Source organism: Gymnoscopelus microlampas, assembly GCF_963454915.1.
Source record: "Gymnoscopelus microlampas genome assembly, chromosome: 17".
NCBI lineage: Eukaryota > Metazoa > Chordata > Actinopteri > Myctophiformes > Myctophidae > Gymnoscopelus > Gymnoscopelus microlampas.
The window spans coordinates 14663366-14687729 of record NC_139954.1 but is presented as its reverse complement, the minus strand read 5'-3'; the positions used below and the strand labels follow the sequence as shown (position 1 = coordinate 14687729).

General features: G+C 41.3%; 1 protein-coding gene across 1 annotated transcript; it reads left to right on the top strand.

Moving 5' to 3' along the window:
* Nucleotides 1–16083: 16083 nt before the first annotated feature.
* Nucleotides 16084–20804, top strand: en1a (engrailed homeobox 1a; the record flags this gene model as incomplete). Its single annotated transcript, XM_084084503.1, has 2 exons — nt 16084–16696; nt 20485–20804. 2 exons carry the CDS (start codon nt 16084–16086, stop codon nt 20802–20804), a joined length of 933 nt encoding a protein of 310 aa, XP_083940629.1.
* Nucleotides 20805–24364: the final 3560 nt, after the last annotated feature.

The window sequence follows — 24364 nt, the reverse complement described above, 5'->3', positions numbered from 1 at the left end:
CTTGTAAAGGACTTAAAGTGACGTGGTGTTTATGGACTTCCTCTGGGTGACACATACAATCCACTTCCACTGTTACGCAAATGACACCTAAGTTTACATCCCTCTGAAACTCAAAGCCAGAGAAAGAATTTTAGATAGATATAAACAGTTTTTAATTCCAATTAAGGCCCCTCAAAAATCATTATAGGGAAATGCTAGATTTATATTAATTTTCCCCCACAAAACCAGACTACAGTGGTCTATACCATATGCCCACAGTGCAGTCACATTCTGGGAAGTAAACAGCACTGAGCACACTTATAATCACTCATAAACACTGAATAGACTTAAATTATCATCTGCAGATAGAAACAAATGAAACAACAGGGAGAGTCAACAGATAAGTTACAATTAGTTAATGAACACTCTTTCAAATCAAAATCCCCAAATATGAGTGGAAAGTACTGATCTTGCACCTGTGTTTAAAAACGTTTTTGATTTAAATTTTATACAAACAAATGTGAATGGGCCCACTACAGAGAAGTGCACATTAAAATTTCATTTCAGGGAATTCCCATCAATTCACACAATACACTACCACTGATTATCACTCTAACAAACTGCCAACAATGCCGCATATAAGACCCAGCCTTACCCATGGGTTTTGACCCAGTCTTGTTTGTGTATTGACCATGAAGTGTTACACCCTGTCAGAACATCTCAAACCATTTCTGGATCCTGGCCCATATTCACAAGATGCTCTAGATGGCTGTGTTCCAAAACACGTCTCTAATCGTTTCTGCATTTATGCTTCTGCTTAGTTTAGTTAAGTTTATTAGCACATTGTAATATAAAATAGAAACAATACATATCAATAGAAAACAAGCTATTGTGCAAGAAAAGGAAGAAGCCAGCAGGCTTATTTGGAATCCTTTCTGGGCAGCCATAAGCTAGAAAAAAATTGACTGCACACATCATTTTCACCATTATCTTGCCAATAGACAACCACAAGCATCCTCCGATCACATGGAGTCCACGCACAAGTTCTGTTCCAACCAGAAGTCTTGAAATATTTTCAGCATTTTCTTTGTTACAAAAAAAATAATTCACACATTATTTTCCCATCATCTCCCCAATGTGCATTCAGAGCCGTCTGGGGGATACGCGAAGACTGCACCATTACACGCAGGACGCGCAGGTCATAGAACAGGTCCTTTCCCATCCGAAGAGGGGCCTCCGCTCAGCCCCTGATTCAAATTTCCTCGATTTGTCTCGTTCTCTCGACATTTTAAGTTTCCTCAACGGCACCCCCCGGATAGCACCAATGCGCCCAAGATTTACACATCACAAATGATTAATGTGATGCCATCACGTAGTCTACTACTATACTAGACTTCAGGTGTGATTTACTATTAATATATATGATTAAGTGAACATTACATTTATTAAAGGCAAAGAAATTATAAATAAAAAACTACTACTGCATAGTGCGAGAACCTCCAAAGCATGAGGCCATGTGCAACCACACCATGATCTTTGCTGCTTTAGGCTGTCCCCCCCAAAAAAGATGACTTCACACGTTATTTTCCTATTATCTCCCCAACACATGACCACATGCATCCTTATACACATGGAGACGTCACAACTAACCACTAGGAGTCACCAGTGCAGCGGCAAGAACAAAATCTCCCAAACTTTGGCCTTCACCATCTCACCATCTCACCATCTCCACTTCTCCACTCCCCTCCCTTTCACTCACCCACACCTGCAGTTTTTTTGTATCTAATGCCCTATTCCCTCTTCACCGTCCACTCTTTCTCCAACACTTCAATAATCCCCTCCTTCACTTTCCTCTATAATTCCTTCAGTCACTTGCTCGCTCACTGTCTCACGATCCAAGACGCTTCATCCTCAAGAGAATAAACTTCTCCCACAGCTCCAACTGAAGCTTCTTCTCCTACCTCCATCTTCCTCTCAGTGCAATCAGCAGGTAGATGGAGATGTGCATTCCTTTCTCTCTGAAGACGGCAGCAGCAACTTTCTTTGCTCTTCTAGACACTTCTCATGTTTCCTCGCAAATACCAGCCGTCAACTACTTGCACAGTCTTTTTTTCCAGTTAAAAATCAACAAATCAGCTTTTGATCATTATCTTCATGCACTAAAGGACATTGTCCACTCAAATGTGTTCATGATGGATTGCATTTCAGGGGTTTTCTTTTTACACTTCCATAAAGATTTTTTCATCCATTCTTCTTTCCTTTCTCTCTCCTGTATATTCCCTTCCTTTATCCATTCCTTGATTTTCAAAATCAGCGTCAAGGCCATTAGTCCTTTCTGTTTTAAGCTGCCCAAAAAAACTAAAACAAAAAAGATGACTTCACACATTAGTTTCCCATTATCTCCCCGGTATACGACCATGCGTATCCTCCAATACGCATGGAGTCGGCACATGTCCCGACCAATCACTTAAGAGTCGCTAGTGTGGCAATAAGGACACTAATATTTTCTGCATAATAATTGCTGTTTAGGCTGCCCAAAAAAAGATTACTTCATACATTATGCTTCCATTATCTCCCTAATAGATGACCACATGCATCCTCTGATGACCAACCACCAACAAGGACACAATTAATCTAAAAAATGTTCCACACGCTTTTCCCTGGCCATCTCGCCACTTCTCCACCTCTTCCTCCCTTTCACTCGCCCACATCTTCATGCAGATGGTTGCCACCTAATATCCTACTCCCTCTAACTCCACTGTCCTCTCTTTCCTCTTCCTCAATCATCCCATCCTTCACATTCTTCTTCAACTCCTCCAATAGACTGTGTGCAGAACTGCCTTTTCCTGTTCCAGTTCAGTTTTGCACAGCTTCATTTGATTGGCACAGCAGTAGATTTAAACTGGAAACACATATGACACCTTCGTATATATTTCTGGTTCAAATCTGCTGCTGAGCCAATTAAGCAAAGCAAACAAACTGAACCGCAACAGCAAACGGGTACGCCACCTTCTGAAAGTCCGGAACTACAGTTATGCACACAGCCTACTCCTTCAGCCACTTGCTTGCCATTGTCCAACATGCTTCATCCTGAACTGAAGCAATTTCTCCCACAGCTCCAACTTCAGCTTTCTCTCTTCTGCCTACTTCTTCTTGATGCGACCCAGTCAGTGACGGAGAGTGTGCATCCACCGTGAAGACGGCAGTGTTCAACTTTTTTTCTCTTCCAGACACCTCCCGTATTTCTGCACACTACCAACTGCCTCTTTTTCCAGTTTAAATCAACAAATCCACTTTTGACATGTAAATTAGCTTCATGCACTTAACTGCACAATCCACTCAAATGGTATTTCTCATCAATGTATTTATGATGGTTCTTTCAACATTCTTTACTCTTCCATATTGTTTTTTCATCCATTCTTTCCTTTCTCCCTTATTCCCTTCCTTGACATTTCATCCATCCTTTCCTTCCTTTCTCGCTCCTTTCCGATTCTCTGCCTAACAGACGACCACATGCATCCTCCAATACACATATCTGCACATGTCCTGACCAACCACTAGGAGTCACTAATGGGGCAACAAGGACACTAATCTTTTCTGCAAAATCTTTGCTGCTTTAGGCTGCCAAAAAAAACAAAAAAGGTGATTTCCACACATTATTTTGCCATTATCTCCCCAGTAGACGATCATGCGCATCGTCCGATACACATGAAGTCAGCACATGTCCCAACCAACCAAAGGAGTTGCTGGTGTGGCAACAAGAACACTAGTATTTTCTGCATAATGATCGCTGCTTTAGGCTAGCCAAAAAAAACTATATTTTCCCATTATCTCCCAAATAGATAACCACGTGCATCCTCCAATAATACACACGTGCAATCACTAAGAGTTGCTAGTTCGGTGACAAGGACACAATTCATCTCACAAATGTTCCATGTGCTATTCCTGTCCTTCACCACCATGTCCCACTTCTCCACACCATCCCCCTTTCACTCACCAACATCTTCATGCAGTTTATTTCCACCTTATCTCCTACTCCCTCTCCTCCACTGTCCTCTCTCTCTCAACTACCTCAATCATCCCCTCCTTCACTTTCTTCTCCAACTCCTCCAATTCCTTCAGCCACTCACTTGCCATTGTCTCGCACGCTCCAACACGCTTCATCCTGGTGAGAAGCAACTTTTCCCACAACTCCAATTGCAGCTTTTTCTCTTCTACATCCTTCTTCCTCTCGATGCGACCCAGCCGGTATCGGAGATGTGCATTCTCCTTGAAAATGGCAGTGTTCAACTTGGTTTGCTCTTCTAGCCACCTCTCATGTTTCTGCCTTTCCTCTTCCAAGGTCTTTTTCCATTGAGCTTCACGCTGATCTATTTCTTCTTTCCAGAATTCATCTTTCTCAAACAGCAACCTCTTCGTCTTCTCTATCTGAAAGTAAAGTATCTCTTGCAGGATGGAGATCCTCTGGTCTTTCCTATTCTTTGCTTCCTCGTCTTCGTCATGCAGTGCCAGAACCTCGACCACCAATCTATTGGTCTCCTCTGTCTCCAAGTAGAGTCTCTCTTGCAGGGTGGAGATTTCCTTGTCTGCGAACATTTCCAGGGATGCCTCCTCTGATTCTTTTAGCTGTCTCTCAAGGTCTGTGATCTTCTGCTCTGCGGTGAGTAACTTTTCAGCCCAAGCCTCCTTTTCTCTAAGCAGTTCATTTCTTTCCTCCTCCCATTTCCCCCTCTCTATAATGAACTCCTCTCTTGCCTTCATCTCTTCCTTGAAAGCCTGCTTTTCATTATCCCAAAGATTCTCTTTCTGTCTCTGATCATTCTTGATGAGGTCTTGGGAGGCGCTGAACTGCTTGTTGAGTTTGGTGTTCACATCTCCCAGAGACTTATTATCAATCTCTAGGCATACTCTATCAGTGTTAGCCCGTAGAAGGTTCAACGCCAGACCATCTATAGTTGCTGCCAATGCCGGTTCATTCTCAGTGGTGTCCAGTTTGGACAATGGATTTGAATCCAATACAGAAGGTGAAGATGCTTTATGTTCCATTCTTTAAATTAATTGAAAAGCTGCTTTGCTTCTGGGTTACAAGGTTGTAGTGAGTAGAAGAGAGCCTGACACCTCATTTATACTCCACAGTTCTAACGCAACACGAATAACGTTGATGACGTCGCCCACCTCAGACCCCTGTGATTGGCTGATGTAATTCAGAGTTGATTCGATCTTCAGCCAATGAGCTCGCTGCAGTTCAAAACGTGTAGGCACACAAGGGGTCGGCCGTCTACAACAGTGTCTGTCTGTCTGTCTGTCTGCCTGTCTGCCTGCCTGTCCGCCTGTCCGTCTGTCTGTCTGTCTGTCTGTCTGTATGTATGTCCCCCAAGGAGAGTAGGCCAGAAGTGTTCATGAATCAGGAATGCTTAGTGGTCAGTTATATAGTAAAATGCAGTCTGCAAAAGGGTTATTGCCATCCATGGACTGTTTTCCCTATCATCATAGCATCATAAAAACGTCCATGTATGTCCCTGGTCGTGTTCCTAGTCAACATACTTGTGACAGCCAAGCCACTTGGAACGGATACCACAGCTTTTAAAGAAAGGTTTCTGTCCCAAGGCTGTGAGAGTTCTCAATATCAAATACAAGACATGAGCATGTGTCCAATGCTGAGGTTATCAAAGACTGTGATGGATTCTAGAATTAGATCATGCGAACATTTGAATGACTCTGATGCTCTTACAGCAGGTAGTACTGCAGGTACTGTATGTCATGTTGCCCAAACATACCAGGACCAATGTATTTTAAAGTGGCCTGAATCAAAGAAAAACAGCATACGGACCCCATAAGAGATACAATTTTACAATTCATCAAGCCGGTCTCTGCATTTGTGATTCAGAAACCCCAACAAAAACATTCAGTTCAAAGAAGCCATCACATTGTCCATCTAATTCTAGTATACTGCCAGATGCCACTGGTTTTCCCATTATTATGTAACTGCCACATGTGTTTTGTCAATAGTATGAGTTTGGGGGTAATTGTGAGAAGAGATGAAAGGTTTGCAGGAGTGACAATGGGTTCAGCATCACCAGGTGAAGTCCCCTGGGGCCCCCATGCCCCATCCACCAAATTGCTTCGATGCCCCTAAAGTACAAACTAGAAAAGTGCATATTCTCTGAGCGCAGATCTCCACCAGGCCAGCTCGACTATCCAGGGCTGTGTCAGTCTGTCAGGACATGAGGAAATAGAGTTTGTACAACAGTGCAACTGTTCGCATTGTGGCACCCGCAAATGTATAACGTAAAGGGAGTGTAAGACTTAGTTACAAGTGATATTTTAGGTGTAAAATAAACGTTTTTAAAGTTGGCACTGTGTGTCCAGCCAAGGAAGCAACTCCCACAATATTTGACACGTTTTATATTTGATTTTAAATTAGCACACTAGCAGTTCTTAATGCAGTACCCTATATCAGAGTACTTGGAGGCTATGACATCAGTCAGAGAGCCATTAAGGTGTTTGATAAAGAAACCCAACTCATACCATCACTGTACCATTCTGGGGAAAAAACACTACGTTTTGAAAACTTTAGAACTTTTAAAAGTGCCTGTTTTATTTACAAATGCCTACATGGACTGGCTCCCCCTCCTCTGAGGGTATGTATTCGAAAAAGGAAGAGGGACAAGGGACATGGCACTAGGTCAGACTCCAGAAGGGACTGCGAGGTCCACCGTAGGCGGACCACCTTTGGAAAAAATGTCCTCTCCAAAGGTTGTTCGGACTGGAACCGTCTCCCAGTTACTCTAAGGGAGAACCCCACACTCTCAGCTTTCAAAGGAAAATTAAAATAGAGGTTAAAGATAACCAGACATGCAATCACTTAAAATATTTTTATAGACCATGGGCCCGCATTTTTTTATATTTTGAAAGTAAGATACAATATTAGTTCAAATAGACGATCTACAAGCTCACAATGTGTCGATGTAAATCGGCTATTTTCACTATTTAAAAATGTTTTTCAAAATAGTAAAAATGCCTTAAAGGTTTAGGCATAAGGGGTAAGGCGGCGTGCAAGATAGGGCCCTACGCCTACTCTAAATTAGATTTTGCCTACCGTTTGTTGATGCACCTTGAGTGTTGTTGTTAACTTATGTTGTATCGTTGTTAAATTGTAATGTCTGTTTTGTTTCATGTTTCTTTGGGACTACGGATGGAAAGTAGCTTTCGCTAAATCCGTTATATTTACACGTATTCATGTGTACGTCACGTATAGCCTGGCCAATGCATGTCACTGCATTACGGGCACTACAAATCACAGTTGAGCTGGCCTCAATTTTACTCAGCGATCCAATGATGCATGTGAAGCATCAAAAAAGGCGTGCATGCGGGTGTGTGTGTGTGTGTGTGTGTGTTTATCCGGGGCTAATCTCGTAAACCTGCTGGACTGTTCACTGCCACATTTCGTGTGCAAACTAGCAGCAGGCTAACTTATGTGTCCCAAGGAGGACTATTTTCTTTGTATTTTTAATTAATATAAAATGAGCAATACATTTATTTTGTTTTGACGATGAATGAATCTTATTTCAGGTACTGTGAGGGAGCACACTCCATCTCCCCTACCAATAGGGGCCTTCCAAATCTCCCATAGTACATAAAAGATGATCCAAAACAACAGGTGGGGCAGTGATGAGCAGCGATATCAAAAGCAGAAAGCAGCAGCAGCACAGAGAAGCAAGAATCAGCAAACAGCAAGCAGGACTGAGTAATGCAAACTTCCCTGTTTAAATGGGGTGCTCTATCATTGAAGTGAGTATGTGATTGGCTGAGTAAGAGTCGTTGTCGGTCAGTTTCCTGACTGAACTTCTACGCGTGTGCCATTCGCGCCCATCAGATAAGATGTCAATGGCTAGAGTTGAGTGGTTTATTTGTTGACACTGCTATTTTATCTACCCCTCCATAAGGATAATGGGGAAGTTGAGCACCAGCACAGATGTGTGAATTGAGGGGATAATGTGTGTACATTCATTAACTTACATAGCTTTATGTACATTTATATTTAATACCTTTTTATAGCTCATACAAATCCTGGGCTGTGGAGGGCCCAAGCAAGGACCCCAAATCTCCTCTTACAGGGAATATGTACCCTATTCATAATTCCCTGTACTACCTGTTCACTTATTTTTACTTCATTTTTCTGTATCTCGATTTATGAATCTGTCCTTTATTGTCACTCATGGGATCAATAAAGGTCTATCTATTAAATGATGATGTGTGAGGAGCCCCCAACGGGAGGATGTAGTGCCTCTGTCCTATGCTCCCCTCCTACTCCAATTCAAAGCCAGACAGGTGCCACCCCAGCCCATAGGAGGTACTAGCACAGCGGCAAAGTTCATCCTGCCGCCCGGCTTCCCTCCCCTGAACACAGCCCTGTGCTGTGAGACCCAGCCATTTCCTTCAGCAAAAACAACCACTAGATGAGGGTCACACTATACTATTTGGACAATCCAGTATTATATGTTCCAAAATTATATCTAAAATTGAACAATATGTGCGTCAAGAGCAAAGTAAAAGCAGCTACAAAAGCTACTGTGTTATCAGACTCACTAAGCCATTTTAAAATCATTTTTTTCCCACTCTTAATAAAGCGGTCACATTACACGATTTAAACATGTTATAATCATAATAGTTGTATTCCAGGAACAGGTGCAGATCTCGACCAATAAAAACAGTTTGGGGTTGGTTGGCACAGCCGTGAAAAACAAAGCGATATTGAGGGGTGAAAGTCATCACTGCTCAGTGCGCTGCCACTAACAGCAGTTCAGGAGAGTCTGATTGAAACAAATATATTTGAATCACTTTTTCTTGCTTGCTTGCTTGCTCGCATCGCTGTATGTCAAACAAAACAAAACAAAAAAAAGACAACCATGTGCATCCTCCGATACACATGGAGTCGCCACACATCCCAACCAACCAACAGACGTTGATGGTGCAGTGAAAAGGTTCATGTACCAAATGCTCCACATGCTTTTTGCTGGCCTCCACTCCTCATCTCCCAGTTGTCCTCCTCCAGCCCTTCCGCCCAGCGGTTTGTCTCCACCTTATCTCCAACTCCCTCTCCTCCACCATTTTCTCTCTCTCCTCGACCTCAATCAGCCCATCCTTAACTTTCTTCTCCAATTCCTCCACACGCTTCAGCCATTCACTTGCCATTGTCTCCCTCACTCCAACACGCTTCACCCGGGAGAGAAGCATCTTCTCCCACATCTTTTTCCATTGAGTTTCACGCTGATCAATTTCCTTTTTCCAGGCTTCGTCTTTCTCAAACAGCAACTTCTTGGTCTCATCTGTCTGAAAGTCGAGTCTCTCTTGCAGGGTGGTGATCTCCTGATCTTTCCTATACTTTGCTTCCTCCTCTTCCTCAAGCTTTGCCAGGGGTGCCTCCTCTCTTGCCTTCATCTTGTCCTCAAAAGCCTGCTTTTCATCGGCCCAAATAGTCTTGATGAGACCCAGTTGGTATCGAAGATGTTCATTCTCCTCTGTGACTCGCGATCGCTCTTCCAGAAACCTCTGATGTTTGTGCATCTCTTCTTCCAAGATGTTTTTCCATTCACCTTGCCAGTAATCAAGCTCCTCTATCCAGGTTGTGTCTTTCTCAAACAGCAATCTCTTAGTCTCTTCTGTATGAAAGTAGAGTTTGTCTTGCAGGGTGGCGATCTCCTGGTCTTTCACTTTATTTGCTTGCTCGTCTTGCTTTCCCAGAGCCTCGGCCAGCAATCTATTGGTCTCCTCTGTATCAAAGTAGAGTCTCTCTTGCAGGGTGGAGATATCCTGGTCCGCAAGTAGTGGGGACGCCTCCCTTGATTCCTTAAACTCTCTCTCCAGGTCTTTGATCTTCTGCTCTGCAATAAGGAACTTTTCAGACAAAGCCTCGTTTTCTCGAAGCAGTTTGATTCTGTCTTCCTCCCATTTCCCCATCTCTATGATGAACTCCTTCATTTCCTGGAGGTCCTGTGAGGAGTTGAGCTCATCTGTGAGTTTGGTGGTCACATCTTTCAGAGCCTTATTCACAGCCGAAATAATCTCTTTCTGTCGCTTTTCGTTCTTGATGAGAACTAGTTGGAGGTCTAGGGAGGTGCTAAGCTTCTTGATGAGTTTGATGTTCACATCTCTCAAAGCCTTATTATCAGCCTCTAGGCACAGTCTATCAGTGTTAACCTGCAGAAGGTTCAGTTTCAGACCATCTATGGTTGCTGCAGCTGACTGTTCAGTCTCAGTTTCCAGTCTGGACAATATCGGTGAAGACTCAAAACCTTCCATTCTTTAAGCTTAGAGGTTTTACCTTCTGGGTTGCAATGTTGTACTAATTATAAAAGATGTCTGGCATTCTCTTATACTCAACAGTTCAACTGCTAACATATAATGCAGAACTTTGATGACATCACCCACCTGGAAATAACTGTGATTGGCTGTTGTCAGATAAAGTTGATTCAGCCTTCACCCAATGAGCCTGCTGGAATTCACAACACCTTTGCAAGGCTGTCTTTGTTGAACATGCGTAGCAGAAAATATTTGTATTTTTAATTACTAGGGTGATGCCCATTGGGAACGCATGCCCCTCCGGTTATGCAATACCGTTGTACCCGTTGTCACAGTACTTACTATACAGACAGATGATACAGAGATTTGTGGATTTATACATAGTCAGTTCTGGACAACCACTGATCCAACCAACTTCCCATTTGGCACTGCACTCCCTCGGGTCCTCGACGATAAGCCAGAATTGAAGTTTTAGTGTGCTAAAAGCCTCTTCTCCACAGTGGGAAGACTCTCAGAACTACAGCTTTTGTGTAAAATAAAATAATAAAATACAATTATCCACTGGATGTTGAAACTTCTTCTATTCACACACTTATGGCACATACAGCTGTATTTATGTTCTCAGCATTAAATAAATAATGACATGTATTTATACATATATTTATTTATTCAATATAAAAGTATTGCCTGTAGTTTATTGTTATTATTTCATTTGTTCATTATGGTTGAATTACAACGGAATGTACAGTATTATCATACAAATACAATAATTTAAAACTGAAAAATGATAAAACACTATACTGTGACTGAAATACAGAGTATAATTGTAATTGGGGAATACAGTAGCCTGAAAACACATTTACAAATTGTTACAAATGTTGCCCATTGTGTTTTCGGAGATTGTCAGAGTTGAGAGAGAAATAAAAAGAAATAGACATGCAGGAGGCGCTATGTCAACTAAGGCAAAAGCTTTATGTGTGCGTTACGCCAGAACGCCACAAGATGTCATCATAATACCATTTTGTCTGGACATACTTCCTCAGCACTGCTCGTTGCAATGGGCTATTTTCCTATAATAGTTGTGCTATTACTAGTGCTTAACTGCTTATGGATGGAAGCATATTATGACAGTGCTAGGTCATTATCAATAGGACAGTAAAGAAAGTATTTATTTCTGGGTTGAAACGGAATGTGTGAGTAAAATGAACCATATGGTAACTTTGCCTTCTCTTTCCAGGTCATTAAGGACATCCATCCTATTTTGTACAGTTTATATTTTATTGTAGCTGTCTATTGGATCTTATTCTATGTAAAACAAACAAGCCAACAAACAAACAAAAAACCCTAACTCGACCTCAATCCTTAACTTTCTTCTCCAATTAGGCATTTTTACTGAGGTTAAGTTTAGGAATAAGGCTAGGGTTAGGCATAGTTTTACTGAGGTTATGTTTTGGATTAAGGTTAGTTTTAGCCTTAAGCATAGTTTTACTGAGGTTACGCTTTGGAATACCTGGTGGGCGACCGTTCTGAGGTCACCGAATTAGACCCGGGGCGAGCGTGTTTTGGGGCGAGTGTTCTTGTATTCCGTAGGCTTCACCTTGTTGATTTATAGGCCTATGCCTTCAGCAGTGAGTGGCCTGCACATCCCAAACTGGGACCTGCACAGTAAACCCCATAGTGTTCTTTTAAACCCGAGTGTGGCTGTAACCATATCCATGGCATTTATGTAATACAAATGGATAAATTAACACTGAGGATTTTAGAGGTTGGTAGATTTAGACCTAACTCTGATAGTGACACCTAAGAAGATAAATTAACACTGATTTTGCTATAGGCTATGTTGCCTAAAAGTTTGACAGCCCGCCGTCATTTGAGCAGATAGGCCTAAACGTTAAAACAACACGGCAAAATCCTCTGTGAACTATTGTTTGGGTTTAGAAAATGTGGTATAGGCCTACTACCACAACAGTCAATTTATTCGTCATTTATTTATTTGTTATCACGTGATATAGCCTACATTAGTAGCCTAAAACATCTCCAACATATTTAGCTACATATAGTAGCTACACTGGCTTGCCAGTTTATTTTGACCAGGAATACTTTATTAGGCTATATAGCCTACATTTAGGCGTTTGGCTAATACTCACAATAAAAATACCTATAGGCATATTGAATTAATGAGAGTGTAAAATTGACCCGGTCCATTTTTACATTTTCACAGTTCATTTTTACTGTGTGTAAAGGACTTGAGGCCCATTCTTCCTAAATTGTCTTTAATTGGCTGCAGCACCAGTGGTTCTCAAAGTGGGGTCCGGGGACCCCCAGGGGTCCTTGAGGGCGTTTCAGGGGGTCCCCAGCAAAATGAGTTAATATAGCATTAAAAAACTGTTTAACCACTTTAATCACATTTTATATTTTGGCTATTTTTAAAAACAATGTAATACATCTTAAAAAGAAATAAAAAATTGTTAATAATTTAGCAACTTTTATTAACAACAATAATCTTCTCTTTTCGTCTATTTTCAGATTTTTTTGCCATCCGTGGCCAAAAATATCCAATATCAATTTTGGGGTCCTTTACATGAAAATGTTTAAGAGCCACTCCACTGCCTTAAAACAGCATGGTCACTGTAGTAGGGAATCAACGAATCTTTCTTGTCTAATTGGTTTCATGTTATTTTCCACAGAGCCACTGAGACATTTCAATGCTTTATGCCTCTAAACGCGTCACAGAATTCGTTGATCTCATTTCGAGTCTTGAGGCTTTTTGACAACACTGACGTAATAGAGCTTGACAAGACACCGACTATACAGCAGGCCTATTTACTGTACTTAAGTACAATTTTGAGGTATTTTTACTTTAGTAGAGTATTTCCAATTTTCAGTACTTTTACTTCTACTGCACTACATCCAAGAGGCACATATTGTACTTTTACTCCAGTAGCCTACTATTATTTGAAACCTTTACTCTTTGTAGATTTTGATTATTATTACGAAACATGCATTACCCACTTTAGCCCTATAGGCTACATTTCGGCCATTTGAAAATAGGCGATCTAAGCTCACAATGCATTGTGATGTGATGCATTGTGAGCTTGTAGATCAGCTATTTTCATTAGATGTCTATACATTTGAAAACTTGCGAAATGGTACATTCTGCATAAAGAGTAGGCTACTTTGTACTTTTGGTACTTTAAGTACGTTTTCATACCAATACTTTTGTACTTTTACTCAAGTAAATTTGAATTCCGGAATTTTACTTGTAACAGAGTAGCCTATTACTACTACATTACAGTATTGTTACTTTTACTTAAGTAAAACATGTGAATACCATATATATATATATATATATATATATATATATATATATATATATATATATATATATATATATATATATATATATATATATATATATATATATATACACATATGGAGGGGCCCCAAGAGGATTATACAAAAACTGTTAATGGATTGCCCTCACGTTAAGACGTCAATAAAGTCGTTTCTGCATGAGGTCTCAGTGGACCGCTCCGTATTATTTAGCGCCTTTTTATCAACACCTTGAAAATGACAACGTGTTCCTCGGCAGCGGCGTGTCTTTTATAAGCCGGGCCCCCGCGCGCGCGCTTTTGATGAAGTGTCCCGCGCTTTTGATGAAGTGTCCCGCGCGCCAACGGTGACAGGGCCTTTGATCTGGGAGCCGCTCGCGCCCAGGTGATGAACGTCCAGCTGATCACGCGGAATAAAGGGCTAATTAAAACCTATAAATTATCCCTCTCTCGTGCACGTCACTTTACAGGCGAGATAAGGGCCCCCATTTTAACGGCATGGAAAACAATTTGGGCTGACAATGACTTGGGAGAAAGGGGGGGACTGGACTATAGCCATAGTACCACACATCCAAACGGCGTGTTAATGCTGAAAACCACAAACTGGTTTTGAATAAAGCCATAAGGGTTTCTGCTTTCCGACATAAAGTGAAATCAAACAATAAAAGCATATGAAATACACAGAACAAAAGTGTATTGTGCTGCATTGGTTATATTCTGTAAACAATTCAGCGGCCTGTGGTGCGCGCGCGCGCGTGTGTGTGTGTGTGTGTGTGTGTGTGTGTGTGTGTGTGTGTGTGTGTGTGTGTGTGTGTGTGTGTGTGTGTGTGTGCGCGCGCATGTGTGTGTGTGTGTGTGTGTGTGTGTGTGTGTGTGTGTGTGTGTGTGTGTGTGTGCGTGCGTGCGTGCGTGCGTGCGTGCGTGCGTGCGTGCGTGCGTGCGTGCGTGCGTGTGTGCCCGCCTTGTATGATGTCTACTAGCCTATACCGTATGTGTAGGCCTATATTCGGACTGAGATTCCAGGACAACGCTGCCTTAGACTATATTTTGGATGTTGGATGTTTACAAGTAGTAGTAACCCACCAGGATTCATCTCAAAGCACTCAGGATAAGCACAGGAGGGTTTGGTTGGTACAACGTCACAGCTTACAAGCAGTAATAAAATGTAGGCCTATAATGCAAATCAGTCAAAGATTAACTGTTAACAAAAACAGAACTGTTGTGATGATGTAGAAATGTGAGATAAACCTTTAAAACTCCAATATACAGCTCATTATAGGCCTATAGCTATCTGTAAGATTTCTACGTTTTTCCCCCAACCTATAAATTAATATACTATTGCATATGGTCCCATAGTAAATGTTGATGTATTTCTCTGCTTGTCACATTTGCACCCATGGAGGGGGAAATTATGGTTTGAGATAATTGAACTGTCCGCTCTCTGTTCAGTTTTGAAAAAGGGGACAAAATAATTATCCATAAATGTCTGCACCATTACACATGGTCCAGAGAACATCACCAATATCTAGGCCTGACCCCATCAATATCAGAGGGGCTACAGTCATAGAGGCCTATAACGTTCATTTGGTTCCGTTTGTGCACTGCCACTGCATCCTCAGAATTCAAATAACACCTAGGATTTGACTGTGTTTGTTTGCTTGGTATTCTTTGATCTTTTCTGGGCTTTTCTGCCTATTGATAGTTTTAAGTGGCGATGGACAGGATAGGAAACAGGGAGAGCATGGGAGAGACACATGCAGTACAGATCGTATGGAACGGGACTCGAACCTGCGATGCACTGTCAGGCTATACATTAGAGCCTAAGGGCTCGCTAGGCCAGCGATCCGGGCCTGACTGTGTATGTTTGTTTAAATGTCTGCCTCGGACGTGTAAGATGTAATAGATACAACCTAACAGGTCTGCAAGCACGTAGCAGTGATAATCTCTTGTTTGGTTTTTCTGTGAAGCCTATTTGGGTACTGGGTACTCTCTCTCACTCTCTTGCTAGGCTATATGAGACGCCTGAAATGATTGGACGTCGTCACCCGTGTCCAAGATGTGTCCTGCACGACGATTGGTCCGCTGCTGCATTTTTGATGTTATTCCGGTTGGCGTGTGCATGCAGGGTGTCGGATCGGCAGAGAGTGTGATGTGGAGGACTTTGAGAAGAAGAGCGGACTGTCATACAGTAGAGCGCTGAAAAGCAAAAAAATCACCGTCGTCAGCCTACAGTTACAGTAAAGTCGACCGACCATGACACGCAGAAGCGGCTTATTACGCACGCTGGATGTTCACACGTTGCCAGTGTGATAATAATAATAATGAGTGGCAATATCTCACAGAGAAATATAACTATGTTTTAGTGTAAAACACAGTCATATTTTTTGGATATATAAAAGCGAGGCCAACAACAAGTGGAACTGGAGAGAGAAAGAGAAAAGCTGAGCCGACGTACAATACAGGGTACGCGATGGAGGATCCGCGGGATCTAAACAGCCCGGATCGGGATACCAGTGAGGGCGAGAGCGTTTCCCCGGCTCCCAGCCTGCCCTCGCCGCCTATATTGCCTCTCCAGGTCGCACAGCAAGCGCACAGAACCACCAACTTTTTTATTGACAATATTCTGCGGCCAGACTTCGGCTGCAAGAAGGAGCTCGGCGGACAGGGGGGCGCGATCAGCAGGCAGGACCGGGCGCAGCAGCAGCAGACCGCCAGTCGAGGGGAGCAGCGCGCCCTCCACCAGCACCCGTCGGTGGTGGTCCGGCCGAATCACCCCGGGACCCCCTGCCAGGACTCTAACTGCAGCAGCGACAGCACCACCTCGTCGTCCACCGCCTCCTCTCTGAGCCCCAAAACCACCACCACTACCACCACCACCACCACCTCCACCACCTCCAGGACTCTGGATGAGGGTTCTGGTGGAGGTGCCGGCACACAGAACACTACCGCTTCGTCTGTTGTGGTGCTGAACGGCAGCAGCGGAGGCGGAGGCTCCGGGGGCGGCGCGGCCACCCCGGAGTCCCAGCCGCTGCTGTGGCCTGCCTGGGTGTACTGTACCCGCTACTCGGACAGGCCGTCATCTGGTAAGACCAGAGCTTCATGAACACAAATCTCCTCTTACATTAACTTATGCCGGGTCCAATTTTTAGCATTTTGTACACTCTTGTGGAGTTATACATTGATTAATAAACACTGAGGATGTTGCTATATTTTTACTATACCTAACTATAACTTATGGTAAAAAAAATATAGTAGTAGCCTATATCCTATAGGCTACTACTATATTTTTGCTACCTAACTGTTAGTATAGTAAAATATATATCAACATCCTAGGCCTACTATATTTTTACTATACCTAACTGTTAGGTAGAATAAAAAATATAGTAGCCTAGTATTGATATATTTTTACTATAAGTTATGTTAGGTATTTAAAAAAATATAGCAACATCCTGGCCTTTAGTCTATGACTTACTGAGATAATTGAACTAGTAGCCTAAGTTATAGTCTATAACTTACCAGTATACACAGATTAACATATTTTATACTCACGCGTTGTGGTAGGATTTGCACTGCATTTAATTGCGAATATAGACGTTTTACTTTAAATTATAATACTACAGCCTTTTGTGTTTTATGCATGCAAGTGGCGAACAAGTTCAGCTATTTGGAGAAAACCACTGTAAAGGTCACATTGGTGATTATTGAGAATCATAATACTCATGACCTATGAGTCAAAAGTTAGCTTGCATGACTAGCATATTTCTTTGTGAAAACTTCGCTGGCTACATTGTTATCATCATGCGTGTATTTTATTTACAAGGTGCCACTGCAAGGTTATTATAAAACAATATCCTAGCAATACAATAGTTTTATTTAAAATAAAATAAATGTGTTTATAAGTATCTTGTAGGCCAACGCGTTTGTGTATTCCCTTATGCATATAATTATAAATTAAATATATGCCTTGCAGGATAATTCAAAATGAATACATCATATATTGAATATCTGCTGACTTATACACACGAGGAAGGAAAAAACAACAACAACCGGCATAGCCTATATATAGTCAAATTGATGTAAAGTTAAACATCAAGTCTATTTAAGATTATGGTTATAATATATTCATTATATTAATGTTTTACTTCCATAAACCCACAACTGTCTTTCTTTTTTTTTTTTTTTTTACTTTTTGCAGTTCCTAATTTGAAGGTTAAATATTTTTGACAGAAACACACTTCATCAATACAATGAAATCTATAGCGAAAGCTAATGGACTAAAAAAGGTTATTTAAGCTATCTCGTCGTTCACAAGGTATAGGACAGCCTATATAGCCCACTACTGCATGTTAGTATGTAGGCTAACAATGGAATTAAAGCTAAATAATTGACGGTAGCCAAACGCGTCTTATAGCTATGACGACATTTTGAATTAATTACACGCCCATTTTATTTTACCATCTCTGACGTGGATTGGCTTCTTGCGCCAACGGAAATGTGCGTTAATAAATACATAGCCTTTATCAAGGCCTGCTCCTGCTTCTTCTATATGTTAGGGTTAGGGTTCTGCTTCTCAAGAAACATTTTCTGAAAATGTCCAAATTATTAATTTCTTGACTTTGGTTCGCATAGTAGGCTACACATTGTTTAAGACATGAATAGGTTCTTTGTTCTATATCTATTTTAGTTACAGAAAATAAGCCATTAATATTTAAGGTGTACCGTGTGTAGCCTATTAGAAGTACGGTGTACTAATGTCAATAATGTGTATTATCAAACTTAAAAACAAAAAAAAACAATTATTTGATAAACAATATATTCACACAAGAGAGGCAAAGAGAGGCAAATAGCGGAAAACGGTAGAGCCTATATTATGCTTAAAAGGTGTCGACCTTTCTATATCATAAATCGGCACTCCAGGAGCCTAAAAGACGAAAGCGAGCAGGACTAATCTTATGGAACTCCTCTCTGTGTAACAACATTAAATGGGTCATAAACGGTTTATGTTTTGTCATAATTTCACTAAGCCTACAATGACTATACAGTCTTTGAGCATCGATTGTATTAAAAAAAATCTATCAGCCTCAGCCTTAAACTTAAACGCGTTGTGTTATTAATATGTAGAATAATTTTGTTTTTGTGTTTTCTAAACGTCGACAAGGCTATCCAGTGGTTCTCAACCTGTGGGTCGGGACCCCCCCCCCATATGATGTTGTGTGTGGGGGGGTGTCCCCAGATGACAGTGAAGTGACAATTTAAGGACCTTTAAGACCTTTTTAATACCTAAACAAAAAGAAAGAAAGAAAAGAAAAAAGACCATTAGTGCATCAAAAGTTATCAACAAAGTACACTATATGAAAACTTGTCAAACATTGGCCAAATAGTCAAATTATATAAGAAAGAGGCGAAAATTGTGAAAATAGCAGATCTACAAGTTCACAATGCCTCGAAAGCGAGGCGTTGTTGTGCGTTGTGAGGCGCTGTGTTCAAATATGATTATTTTGGGGGGTCGCGTCCTGAAAAGGTTGAGAACCACGCCACTGCCATATATATAGGCCTGCTACGCTGCATTGTAGTTTCAAGCATTGGCCATTGTAGGCTAACACTCAGACTCTGCCCTGTCTGAAATATGTTATGGTTTGTAAGCTTACTAAGCTAGGATTCACCACATTTATTAACCGACTAGAACCTGCCCTGGACATGTGCTTCGTTTGTATACGTTTCTATCATAGCTGTACATAATGCATTGGATCAAATATGGGATAATACATTTGTGTTTGCTAGGCTACAGCACGCATTCATGCAAGAATAACAAGCAGCTGCACACACAATAACAAGTCTATTAGTGGTCCCATAGACCGCCCTACTATTTGAGGGCTCATACTGTACAAGTACATTTAGTCCATATCAATATTCAGTCCAATCTGTATTCTAAATATTATACAGTATACACACACACACACACACACACACACACACACACACACACACACACACACACACACACACACACACACACACACACACACACACACACACACACACACACACACACACACACGTATGTATGTATGTATGTATGTATGTATGTATGTATGTATGTATGTATGTATGTATATGTGTATATATATATATATATATATATATATATATATATATATATATATATATATATATATATATAAATGCCATTTGCTGGGTTTATAATAAACAGTAATAATAATAATAATTATCATTATTATTATTATTATTAGGCTATTCATATTATTGAATACAATTAATTATTATTTAATACTAATTAATGATAGTATTATTATTATTGCCTAATTATAATGTAATGTTATGGAAATGAATACGGGGATAATGCCCCCCCCTCTCTCTCTCTCTCTGTGTGTGTGTGTGTGTGTGTGTGTGTGTGTGTGTGTGTGTGTGCGCGCGCGCGCGCGCGCGCGTGTGTGTGTGTGTGTGTGTGTGTGTGTGTGTGTGTGTGTGTGTGTGTGTGTGTGTGTGTGTGTGTGTGTGTGTGTGTGTGTGTGTGTGTGTGTGTGTGTGTGTGTGTGTGTGTGTGTGTGTGTGTGTGAGAGAGAGAGAGAGAGAGAGAGAGAGAGAGAGAGAGAGAGAGAGAGAGAGAGAGAGAGAGAGAGAGAGGGGGGGGGGCAGAGAGAGAGAGAGAGAGAGAGAGAGAGAGAGAGAGAGAGAGAGAGAGAGAGAGAGAGAGAGAGAGAGAGAGAGAGAGAATATTTCCAATAACATAACGCGTCTAAAATTATGATTCCCTGGAATTAGCCCATACGTCAATATGAAGGCAACAGCCTTCGTCCTTCTTTCACCCTGAATATTTATATTTTTGTTTTGACTTTCGTCCCTACTGTAGGCCCAAGGACACGGAAATTGAAAAAGACGAAAAACGAGAAGGAGGACAAGCGACCCAGGACGGCGTTCACGGCCGAGCAGCTCCAGAGACTAAAGACGGAGTTTCAGGCCAACCGGTACATCACCGAGCAGCGGAGACAGTCCCTGGCCCAGGAGCTCAACCTCAACGAGTCGCAGATCAAGATCTGGTTCCAGAACAAGAGGGCCAAAATCAAAAAGGCCACCGGCTTTAAAAACGGCCTGGCTCTTCAACTCATGGCCCAAGGATTGTACAACCATTCCACCACGACCATTCAGGAGGACAAGGAAGACAGTGACTAGTATTTTTTTTGCGCTTTGCAAGAGACGCAAACCTTTGAACAGATAACTTGTGGGACACGTATTGCATTTTTTGGGGGGGCTATAATAGACCTATAACGAAGTTTCCGTTTGTGGTTTATTGCAGGTCTAGGCTAGGCTGAACTTTCACAGAAGTAGCCCGTGGGCTACAGTTTAAACCCGATGGAACATGCATATAGCCCATATGTGTGATAGAGTGATATAATAGTGATCCAGTGTGATCCAGTGACAAAAGACAATTCGTTTAATAAATAAATAAGTTATAGTTCATAACTAGCCTACATTTAAAAGCAAATAAGTCTTATGAATGTATAGTTATGAACTATAACGTATTTGTTAATTAAATGAGTTGTCTACTGTCACTGGATCACACTGGATCACTATTATAGCACTCTATCACATATGACTGTATATTGTATATATATCTAATTTAAAGAAGGGGTGTAGGAGAAACTGCATACCCCACACACTTGCTGGAAAATTGAACATCTTTGTCAAACATAGGCCTATACTATACCGTTTTTTTGTGAACTCCATTGTCTAAAAAAAAGGGGGGGGGGAGAGAAACATTTAATGAAATAGAGACTCCATAACAGACCTGCCACCATAAACCAAAGATTTTATTGGAAAATATAGCCTGGAATAAAAAGAAACTTTAGATTATTTCGGTTTAATAGCCTATTTCGTAGCTGTGTGTAAAGCATAACAATCAGCAGCAGCAGGTCTTATAAAGACACGAGTGGATCTGCGGGCGATATGGTTTTAGGCCCCAAACATCTTTATGCTCAGCGTTTGTATAGAGAGAAATGGACGTTGGTCCGAGGACCACTATGCTCTATGTTGGACGTACGTATTTACAGGTAACCACCGAAAATTAAACGAACACCCACAGGAAAAGTGTCTTAAGCCAGAAACTGTGTTTTTTTATATATAAATCTGTCTTGTCACATCAGATTCTACAAGTGTTTGGAAAAGCCAGCGGCATATGGTGACATTTTGTTTCCCAAAGATGGAGAATTGGGTTTGAAATCTATACAGACGGCCATATGCGTAAAGTTATTAATTTCATGCTCGTTAAGCCATTTATTGGCCATCCTCGTCCATGTTGGACGAGGACTGCCATCCTGGGAGAGACAAGTGTCAATGAAATAGCCTAATAATGTTTCATCTTAAAAAATAAATTAGTCATTATAACTCATTATGAATGGCTTGGTGTAGATCGGCGTTACCTAACGCAGTGGTTCCCAAACTTTTCAGTTCAAGACACAAAAGAGAAATCAGGCGTTTGCCTGGTACCCAAACTATAGTGAAAATAGCAGATCTGCAAGCTCACAATGTGATGCTTCGCGCCCCGTTGTGAGCTTGTAGATCGGCTATTTCCCTACTTCTTAAACATTTGTTTTCTAATTTATGGATTTTTTTAGATTTTTATTCATGAAATTCTTTTGAAAATTCATGTGATTTTTTTTGTAATTCATGAAAAAATGTTGCTTTTTTGGATTATAAAAAAAACAATGTTTTGTCATTTACTCATGACCCATAAAAATGTGTCTGCGACCCACAAATGGGTCCTGACCCACTGTTTGGGAAACAGTGGATTAACGCAGATCAGGAGGACGCCCCTCACACCAATCTGAGCCACCAGACCCACACAAGTTCAACAAAATAGCCTGATGATATTTTCTCATTTAATCCCATCATGGGTTGGTGCTTGTATGGGCCTCTTTTGAAAGCTCTATAGCCTATACAGATAGCCTAAACAGCATAGCATCAGACTATCTTGGAATAGGCTATAATGTCGAATTCCCTGAAGAACAGGGAGATACATTAGCTATGTACAATTAAACCATGTTTCCAAATAAACTTTTATATTGGGGAAAAAAAGAAAGGAAACATGTTGATCCAATTTTTGTTATACTTTGAGCAGCCGACGGACGATTCAATTAATAAATCAAGGCGTGTGCTCGTGTGCCTGTGAGTGTGTGTGTGTGCGTGCGTGCGTGTGTATGTGTACGCGCACCGCACTCTGATGCCCGTGTGTGTGAAGTTGGTTTGCAGCTCATTGGCTCAAGTGAGTGGGACAACTGAATCCATATTCATATGCCAAATAACAGCCTTTTGGAAGAGGGGGGAAATTTATACTGCGAGACATCAAGACTGTTCAAAGCGTTACAGAGCATGAAATTGCCTCTCTCTCCCTGTGTTCACTCATTTCATCAAACCATTGTGGCTCTGCTAGGTAAAAAAAAGAAAGAAATATATATATAATTAAGTGAACGTGCTCCTGTAGGAAGCTGGGCCGTGCCCAGGTGTTGCCAGATTTTGCGAGAGAAATAATAGGCCTACCTACGCAACCAGGTTTACGAAAACAAGCCCAAAACAAGCGACTATAACCTACATAATATATACATCCGCAGATCTACAAGTGTGAGCTTGTAGATCTGCTATTTTCAAAGACAAATCTTGAAAACATTTAAATACACAAATCTTGTATGGGGGTTACTGGCACAAAATATTTTCAGATCTGTGGCCAAATAGGCCTACATGTTAATTTGGGGGTCCTTGGCAAGAAAAAGTTCGAGAACCACTGATTTAAAACAACATTTAGGAAAGTGGCCCAAACAAACAACTAACTACACGCAACCCGCAACTTTGGAGAAGAAACAAGCCAAAAGTAGCTTATAAAAAGCAGACATGGCAACACTGGCTGTGCCGCGCTCAACTGGTGCAGGTGTCAAGCGGTCATGGAACGGGGTCAAGCCTCTCTCCTCAAGGTCACGTACAAGGCCTTGGTCGCTTTTCCAAAGATGCCCACATATATATAAATAAATGTGTTTTTTTCTTCCCTCTCGTATTTTTTCACAGAAATTCTAAATAAATGTAACACATATCACAGGTTAAATAATACACAAAGTAAACGACTGCCATTTAAAATGCTGGTTCATGATAGTGCTGAAAGCTCATGTTGTCAAAGTGGCCAATTATAATTAAGAACATGTAGCCTATAGAGAAGTTGTTTTTATTTGATAGCCTATTGACTATAAAATACAACTTAATGCAGACATCACTCCCAAATACAAAGTGGGCTATGCAGGCGTGTTTTAGGGAACAAAAGTCGTTCGTTCCGTTTGTTGGTTCGTTCGTTAATCGTTCGTTCGAGGCAAGGCCACGCGTTATTGTTGTGTTATGTCATGCCATATTAAAATAACAGACTCAAGCAGATCAAATGCTCAAATATATATTTAGTTCGCATTTGCTAACAAATTGCCTAAAAATGCCTATAGTCTATTTTAAATTGGGACTGCTATTAACCTATTGCCTGTTATCGTGGAAGAGACTCCCGCTCCCCTCCTTTCTCTCTTTCTCTCTCTCTGTGCATGCCTGTGTGCGTGCGCGCGCGCGTGTGCGTGCGCGCATGTGTGACACTCAAATGCAGTCTATAACCTGCGGCAAAATCATTTCTAGTTCTTTCAAGTGCCCATAACTTCACCCTCTCCAAGAAGGCAGCGGTATGGATGTATTGAGCTCAGTCTGTCACTCAG